The 9,342-nt window shown below is 43.1% G+C and overlaps 1 protein-coding gene across 1 annotated transcript; it reads left to right on the plus strand.

Annotated features, from left to right (window-relative positions):
* The first annotated feature begins 140 nt into the window (after window positions 1-140).
* Window positions 141-9,308, plus strand: LOC311340402 (uncharacterized protein). The gene is made up of 7 exons (XM_084465308.1): window positions 141-877; window positions 3,965-4,267; window positions 4,420-4,551; window positions 4,932-5,100; window positions 6,669-6,783; window positions 7,757-7,944; window positions 8,841-9,308. The coding sequence occupies exons 1-7, from the start codon at window positions 227-229 to the stop codon at window positions 8,939-8,941; spliced, it is 1,659 nt and encodes a 552-aa protein (XP_084321434.1). The 5' UTR covers window positions 141-226; the 3' UTR covers window positions 8,942-9,308.
* Window positions 9,309-9,342: the final 34 nt, after the last annotated feature.

Here is a 9,342-nt window from a genome sequence, read left to right on the forward strand (position 1 = left end):
ATATATATATATATATATATATATAATGAATAAACATAACCGGAGTTGAGTGAGGCAGCTCACAGGAAATAAGACAGCGGAAATCGGAGGGCCCAGATGGGCTGACCGGATGCCAACTGACTGCACATCCGCCCCTAGACTCAAGTCACTCTGTAGACGAAGCTAACACTTCCCCGAGTTATGCACGAATAAGGACTCACTATTGAGATTCAAATGGTAGCAGAGGATGGCTGCCAACTATAGCGTGCCGCCTTTGTTCGACGAGAAGAAATACGACAGCTGGAGAAATGAGGTGGAGATATGGACACACATGACGGACCTAGAGAAGACCAAGCAGGCGCTAGCCGTGACGCTGTCGCTCAGCGGCAGAGCCAGGGACACCGCGCTGGAAATACCCGCGGAGGATTTGAAGAAGGAAGATGGCGTGTCCACCCTTTTAAAAGAGTTGGACTCTGTTTACCTAAGAGAGGAGAATGATCGGGCGTACGACGCATACACGGATTTTGATCGTATTTATAGAGACGTAGGCATTTCAATGGCGGATTACATTGTGGATTTCGAACAGAGATACAACCGGATACGCAAGTTCGACATGATACTTTCAGATGCCCTTTTGGCGTTCAAGTTATTGGACACGGCTGGTCTTGATATGAATGACAAACAATTGGCACTCACTGCTTGCACAACACTTACGTTTGCGTCTATGAAATCGACCCTCAAACGGATGGTTGGCGAGAACACCGCGTCGTCAGTGGGAGAGGGAAACCCGGAGGCTGCAGCCAGAAGGGAAGGCAACAAGTCCCGCTTAGCGATGGACGACCCGACGGATGAGCAGGGAGGACTGTCCAGATGTGGACCTTTCCATAACACTCTCCTGGTAAGACTGCAGTGCCAACATTAACAGGAACGTGTAAAAAAAGTACTTTGTTGAGAAGGGAAGTTCAGCTGTATTTGATACGGCGTGCTGAACGACAGAATGAAAGACACCGCTATGTACAAGTCAATTGCACATAGCTGTGTCTTTCATGTTTTGTGATGGACGAGTATAGTGCACTCTACTAAAGGCTCCGAAATACACAACGAATCATGTGCCTCTCTAGGGTGAGAAACAGTTAAATCATCGGGGGATATTCGGGTACTGGTCTTATACACACACACGCACCTCGCCATAATAGGGCAGGATATGCTCAGTTTGCTTTCAATGTCTCAATTTTTTTCTTCTTCTGACGTACACAGTCCATAGGAAGTAAGGGAACGAAAATTGCGTTACCGTAATCCAGTTAACCGGATACAACTCATGACCCAATTTCCGCCTGTGGTCCATCAGTGCAGGGTGTTACAGCTCAGTCGAAACAGCCACACTTCCCACATGGCCCCAAATACACCACTGCCTGCACTTGGTCAACAATACCAAGTGAATGAACGAAGGACAGTATCAGGCCTGCATACATATTTTGACCTGTAAGATATGAACTATTACTATTATCCTGTGCCTAGCTTAACATCTTGCCAAAGGACTACAGTGGAAAATTTGCTTGCTGGCTAACACTGGCACATTTACAGAAATGTTGATTAATGTGCAATGTCCTTTTAAATAAATGAAATTGGGAAGCAGTTTGCCAGACTATGAGTACACAGCCATTTCGTTGTCAATATTTTTGGTTCCTTAAGATACCAGCTGATGGGCCGCACCAAACGTAGCATAGAAACAGAAGAAGTCCCTTCAGATAATCATCTTCTATTAAAAGGCCCATAATATGCATTTTGGGGGTTAATAATTTGATTTGGGGGTACTACTAGAATAGAGTTCCATGCCTTGATGCTAAAAATACACCTTATTATTCTCACACAATTTCTGCAAAACCGCTTTCAGCCTCTGAAAAAATGCAGTTTTTTAACCCGGTCGCTTTAAAGTGTAATTCCGGCAAAAATTGAACCCAGGGTCTTTTTCTATAGGAAAACACATAATATAGGCCCTCCAGACACCTCTTTTCATTGATCAAAGAGTATAGAGCTTGCCCGGAGCAACGCTAACAGCCACTGGTGCAAAATAGCACAAAACCTCTGCAGTAGCATGACTAGGGTCCCTACACATAAAAGGAAGCATCAACAACTTAGTTAGCGTAGCGGGAGTTTATTCTGTGCTGGTAGGTCCATGTTTACAGGAAGTCCACACAAGTTGATTACCGGCTACCATAAATACTATAATAGAGGAGGCAACACATTTAACTTAAAACTCTACACACATTTAACACATTTAACTCTATACTCGTTGATCAACAAAAAAAAGTGTCTGGAGGGCTTATTTTATGTGTTTTCATGCTGAAAAAGACCCTGGGTTCAATTTTTGTTGGAATTACACTTTAAGCCCTCCCGTATAGCCAAGTCAGCTATATAGTCAGCTGTCCCACTCTGTTGTGATTGATAAAACACTTTGCGCATCTGTCTGCGATCTCACAAACCCGCAGAAGTTGTAAACATTGCTGGTATCATTGACTTAATTTCAGCCGTACCTGTTGGAGGACAAGTCTAACCGAGAATCACAAAGTCAGGCCAAACAATCGGAGCTAGGGCTGCTCGATTTTGGAAAAAATGAGAATCACGATTTTTTGGTCAAGATTGAAATCACGATTCTTCAAACGATTCTTTTTGAGTTAGAAAATAAAATGCATTTAACTTGTCTTGAACTTCAGAATCCCAAAAAAAAAATATATATTATTATTTTTCTTTTCAAAAGAGTCGTTCCAACTCGATTTTATTAATTTGGAGATCGTTTGACCCAAGAATCGAAATCGTGATCAAAATTCGATTAATTGCACAACCCTAATCGGAGCGAGCCGTCTATTAGTCACTTTGTGTTACAGTACTTTTCTTAGTTCCATATACAACATGTTGGCAATAATTATATAAATTATTTGTGTTTTTCTGTGGGTAACAAACATTTTTTCTTTTCTTTACAACTTAATGTATGTAGGGTCGGTTTTGATTGGCTGTGTGGTGCATTTCCCCTTCCTTGACTTGGGCAACATGACCTTGAAGACAGCTTGTCCTAGAGATCTTGTAACTTGCGGTCTGCATTTTCATTGTAGGCTATTACACGGCAAGTACAACCTACAATTGTAGAAAGTCAAAAGTCAATGATCCATTTTGACGCATAGGAAAGTTATTGTTTTGATGAAAATGTTGAGTAATTTTGGTCGTATTGAATGTTTGCCGTGACGACGACCAAGGCCTAATAACATAACAGTAACATTACGTTCAAATATCGTGAGCTAGAAAGTTAGCCACGGACTACAGCTGACTAACCACTGTCTAACCAAAACATTACTCAAAATGAACAGGTATCTTTCACACTTGGTGTACAGCTCGGCTACGACAGACTTGTGAACACTCAGAGAAGCTAACTCTGGAAGAGAAGCTGGTCCAGGTTGGGCCATCGAAGTGGGAACTGCCCCATCCGTATGGACTAATTCATGTGAAATTCCTGCAGCATACAGCATACAGGTTCCTCTATAATATGAAGAAAACTTAATGCAAGGCAGGGCCGTACTGCAGGGGATGGTGGTCAAAATGTATTGAAACCACTTATTCTTCACGTCATCTTCTATGGGAAGTCCATCTAAAGAGAATTTGCTTTCGAGTACAGAATTTTCTCGACGTGGAGATAGAGCTTACCGGACTCCAGCGGCAACCGCTGTAAACAGCTTTGCTTAAAGGCGTCGTCTGACGGCAGATTCTAGCACCAGTAAATGCTGACCTGGAAACCAGATGTTCAGGCTGTTAATGGTGGGTGTTCTAGATGGGCGCAATTAATTCCCCTGGCTCGGGTGTTGTTTTTGTTTGTCTTAATTAAAAGACTGTTAACATGGATAAAAATGGCATAGATCACACTACAGCAAAGAGAAACTCCGAAAAAGCATAACATGACCCCTTTAACGTCCTGATTCCTCCTGGCTGTCTGCAGGCCGGTAAGAACCTGTTCATCGTGCAGAGCCCTGGGCAGCCGGGCATGGTGCAGCAGGTCCAGCTGGTCCAGCCCAAACAGGAGTCGCAGATGGTCCAGATCCCCCAGCAGACCCTGAAGGGGGTTCAGGCCTGCTCGCTCCCCCAGCAGACTCTGAAGGTGGTCCAGAGTGCCTCGCTCCCCCAGCAGACTCTGAAGATGGTCCAGGCCTTCTCACTCCCCCAGCAGGCCCTGAAGGTGGTCCAGGCCTCCTCTGCCTTACTCCCCCAGGTCCCACAGAGGCAGACGGCCTCTCAAACACAGGTAAACCTCTTTAACACAGGTTACCTTTCTCCTACAAACCTTTAAGGTAACCTTAAACAAATTAAATTAGGTCTAGCACACACCTTTAAAACAAAAAAAATAATAAAATAGTAAACAACCATGGTTGACGATGAATGTATATTATTTCCCAGCTAAGCCACATCCAGATCGCCCAGCAGGCCCTGAAGGTGGTCCAAGCCGCCTCAGCCACTCTCCCCCAGGTCCCTCAGAGGCAGGCGGCCACGCCCATCCTGCCGGTGTCCCTGCCCAAACACCAAACACTGGTAAACCTCCTTAACAACACAAATCTTAACAGCACAAAAGCGATCTTATTCTTGTATTAATATATATTCGATCTTATTTATGTATTAATATATATATTTTATATATTTAGTTTTTTTTTAAATTTCCACAAACAACGCTCCAGTGCAGCATACTCATCACTATGTTTTTTTTTGTACTGCGGCTATGATATGTATTTCCATTCAGTTCATATTTACTGAATGGAAATGTATACGTTCTACTTTTTTTTAATACAAACTTTATTTTTGGAGTCAACCTGATGTTGCAGGCATAATGGAGGCAAAGACGTCTGATACTCTCATGAATCCAAAGAATGTTTCAAATCCCTAATAACTGTTATACTCCCTGGCCCCTCCCCCAGTTCCGGCTCCGAAAGCGCTCCAAGAACCATCTGGGCGGAGCTCGCATGAAGCGGATCCTGGCCAAGACCGCCCTGGTGGGGGGGCCCCCTGCCGAGGCCATGGCCCCCGGCCACACCGTCACCATCAACGGGGTGCATGTGCAGGGTGTCGCAGCCCCCAACCCCGGCGGTGAGTGTTGGTGACCAGACCCTCCCTGGGGGGTCTCATGCAGGTTCTGAATCGTTAGCCCCAGGTGCACGCTTTAGTTGATGTTAAACACAAAGGAAGTGATGGATTCAAATGCAATCCTTCCTATTGTAGTGCAGTACAGTTTAAAACAGCAACCGTTCAAACTCAATACCCTGTTTAGTCTATGGAACGTTTAATCCGCTCTAACCAGGAATGGCACAATGCCAATTTTCGTTTCCGTTCTATCGATCTATCGATATCGATCTGAAATACGTTTTTGTTTTTGTTTTGTTTTCAAGCTAAATATGAAGTGAGCTGATTTCTGGACTTAAATATGTAAAATATGAACAAAACAAAGTTATACACCCGGCCTGATGGGTGTATTGTATGCCGTAGAACCAAAACCCCAATACTGAGGAGATCCCCTGTAGCCCAGAAGCTGTCATAACAAAGCTTTGGATAAACACTGAGTTAGACCGTTCCATGGTCATGCTGTATTATTGTATATACATATCTATATAAACATATTGAGAGAGAGAATAAATGGTTTAACAGATATTACAGTGTGTGTCTGGATTATTTATGAAAGGTGCGATCCTCTGGCTGGTTACGAGTGGCGAGGAAGGACGTGTATTTATTGTAGTGGGATCCAATCAAAAGTCAAGTCTTAATGGACAATTCACTTTGACTAAATATGAATACCATTGTATAATCTCTCTTTGGGCTGCACAGAAGCTTTGATTCTGCGATGTAAGAAGAGTTGTGAGTGAAAAGGATGAGTGTGGAGCTAGGCATCCGGCAGCAAATGCTTCATTTTAGGCCAGTGTCGGACCCCTGTATCCCAAGATATAACTGGATTATTATTAAAGATAACCTAAGGCCAATGCTACTTTTACGGGGCTTTAGAAAAACGGCATCAAGGATTGATGGTGATAATATTAATAATCGACTTTAAAACAATTTTTTAGCTAAATTTGCCATACCAAAGGCTGATTCAGACCCAGGGAAAATCCTTTACTTACTTGTTACTCCTTACACTCCATCTCCAATTCTCTCTATCCCACTCTCCCTGTCTCCGTCGCTGTCTCGTCTTTGTCTCTTTGGACCTGTGTACACAAGCGTTTTGAATCTCTTAAATCGTAAATGAAGCATTTTTGAGATCATTATGCAGATGGTTGATTTATTTTTCATTGACTGTTCTTGTTTGTTATTTTGACAATGTTGTTTAGCACTTTATTTTGAAATAGTTTTATAGTTAAAATTGCACAAACTATTTCACTGTTTTTGTTCCAGGTGTTATTTTGAAAAGCTGCCTATTTATTAATTATATATTATTATTATTATTATTTAATATTTAGTGTTTAATAAATAATTGTTGAATGTAGTACAGAGTCTGTAGTCTATTGCACTAACAAGCCCCCCCCCCCCCCCCCCCCAACGTTAGACAGCAGCCCACCTCCCCCCCAACCCCCCTTTGGCGTTTCTGTAGACTGTAAACGCGATGAGACTCATGACCTCCTCTGAGTCTTTGCGTGAACTGGGACTCTGTCTCTCTGTCTCTCTCCCAGGGCGGCAGGGTGGGGGGCTGCAGGGCGGGGGTCTGCAGGGACCGGGGGTGCCAGCTCAGCCCAGGAAGAAGCGAGTCACCTGCACCTGTCCTAACTGCAAGGAAGCAGACAAGAGGCAAGTAGGGGCCGGGCCCGGGGCAAACGTCGAAATATGAAAATGGGCACACATTTGAAGGGCCAGTAAACCCAAAAGCTTTTTGGGGGTTTTAAACTGGTCTGACTCCATTTATATTGAACAAGGCTATCTGCAGTTTGGTCAATGCTACTAAAGAAAGGGATTTCTAAGAAACGGGTGTAAAATCCTTTGTTGTTGCTGGTCTCAATCAACCGGTTTGTGAACGTCCTGCTCTGCTCTGAACTCGGGTCCCGCTCATAACTGGTGACGGGAAATGGCACAGATCTCCCAATACGATATTTCAATTGAGTCGGTATGATATGCATTACGATTCTGTAAATATTTTATACTTTGTGTGGTTTAACATTGGCCTTCAAGGTCTGCTTAAATTATTTTTTTTAAGCAAAAAATTCCTCTTTTTTTTATTCCTACTTGTAACCATGGGGATAGCACCTCCCCTCCTTAGTAGAGCTGTCAGCCCCAAACACATTTAATTTTCAGTCTCTCTTGAGGTCGAGATGAAACGAGGTTCACACACACTTTCAACAGCGATCATAAGCCTGGTGACAGTTCATGGCCCCTCCTTCAGCCCCCTGGGAATGGCTCGTGAACAATGAGTCATACTTATACTAATAATAGTACTATTTGTATTGCACCTTAAAGTGTCTTGTTTTACAAAGTGCCTCACATAAGAAAAAACACAAAAAACAATAGCCTATAAGAGAGTGACTACTAACAAAACGTTGTAATCCTGGGATGCTTAACATCACGACCAAAAATTCCTTCTTCCATAGCGGTTCGTTTTTTACGATTAAAAAAGAAAAGGGTGTGTGTGGGTTGAGCTGATTTCAAAGTAAAGGCGCATGCACCCTTACTTCACGGCTGTGTGTTCCAATTTCAAACTAAGAGCTTATGTGTGTTGATAGGACGTGTACGTGTATGTGTCCTTAGTCCTGTGTGTCTGCGTCCCCAGGCCAGGAATGCTGAGCAAGAGGAAGCACATCTGCCACTTCCCCGGCTGTGAGAAGACGTTCAGGAAGACATCTCTGCTCAGGGCACACGTGGGCCTGCACACCGGGGAGCGGCCGTTCCTCTGCAACATCTGTGACAAGAGGTTCACACGCAGCGATGAGCTGCAGAGACACGCACGCACACACACAGGTAACCGTACACACTGGTAACTGTACACTCAGGTGGGTAACATGGCTGTCAGTATTGGTATAGAAAGAGATAATGGTGCAATTAGTATTGTTATGAAACACACACGCACAAAGGTGACAGTGCTGTTAGTATTGTTATAACATACACACAAAGGTGACAGTGCTGTTAGTATTGTTATAACACACACACACACACACAGGTGACAGTGCTGTTAGTATTGTTATAACACACACACACAAAGGTGACAGTGCTGTTAGTATTGTTATAACACATGCACACAGGTGACAGTGCTGTTAGTATTGTTATAACACATGCACACAGGTAACAGTGCTGTTAGTATTGTTATAACACATGCACACAGGTAACAGTGCTGTTAGTATTGTTATAACACATTCACACAGGTGACAGTGCTGTTAGTATTGTTATAGACACGCAAACAGTTTACAATGCAGCTAGTATTGTTAGACATGCCTGCACACACACACACAACCTGATCAATATATAACACAATATTACAAACACTGGATCGGCAACACAATAAAATATATCATCAAAATGGAGTCATATTTACTAAATGGGGCCATTTACTCCCAAAATAAATCTGTTTTTCTTAGTTGGATCTCAGTGTCCTGGAAATACATGGGGAAAACAGTCTCCTGTACACTCGTATGCAATGCAAACTGCTCCTGTTGGGGTTTGATTCCCACTTGGGTCACACACACTCAATGTATGCCCACAATGTGTACCCTTATTTTTATACATCGTATATGTTCTTTGTTATTATCAGGTGTTTAATGTTTTTTTATATATCATATACATTCTATATTATGAACAGATGTGTGATGTAATGTACCACAGTTATTCTATATTGTAATGTGTTGTGAATCCCTCCACAGGCGTGAAGCGGTTTGAGTGCAACCAGTGCCAGAAGCGCTTCATGAGGAGCGACCATCTCGCCAAGCATTCCAAAACGCACATCAAAACCAAGAACCTGTGAACACACACACACACGCGCACACAAAACAAACTTGTGTTTCACTGTCCACTTGTACATACACACCTCCTCGGACCCCAGACAAGCCCTCTTCCTCCTCGAGCGCCTGGGAAAGCTAGGAATGTCTTCAGCGTGACGGCCGTGCAGTTTTGTGAAATTCCCAGGAAGAGCGATTGTAAAATGTATCTTTATTTTTTGATCACCTTATGTTACTGCTATGTTAAACTGTGGCATTGCCCACTGAGAAAAAAGGTTTAAAATATAAATGAGTACTTTGTGTTCAACAGAGGGCTGAGGTTGGAGGACAGGAAGTAAGGCCTCTCTTCCCTTGGGTTATGTTTGACACAACTCAATAAAACTGATGAAACCATCCTGGCAGCTTGTCATGTTTAATTTGCTTGTTC

Source organism: Micromesistius poutassou (assembly GCF_964030765.1).
Source record: "Micromesistius poutassou genome assembly, chromosome: 3".
Classification (NCBI taxonomy): Eukaryota; Metazoa; Chordata; class Actinopteri; order Gadiformes; family Gadidae; genus Micromesistius; species Micromesistius poutassou.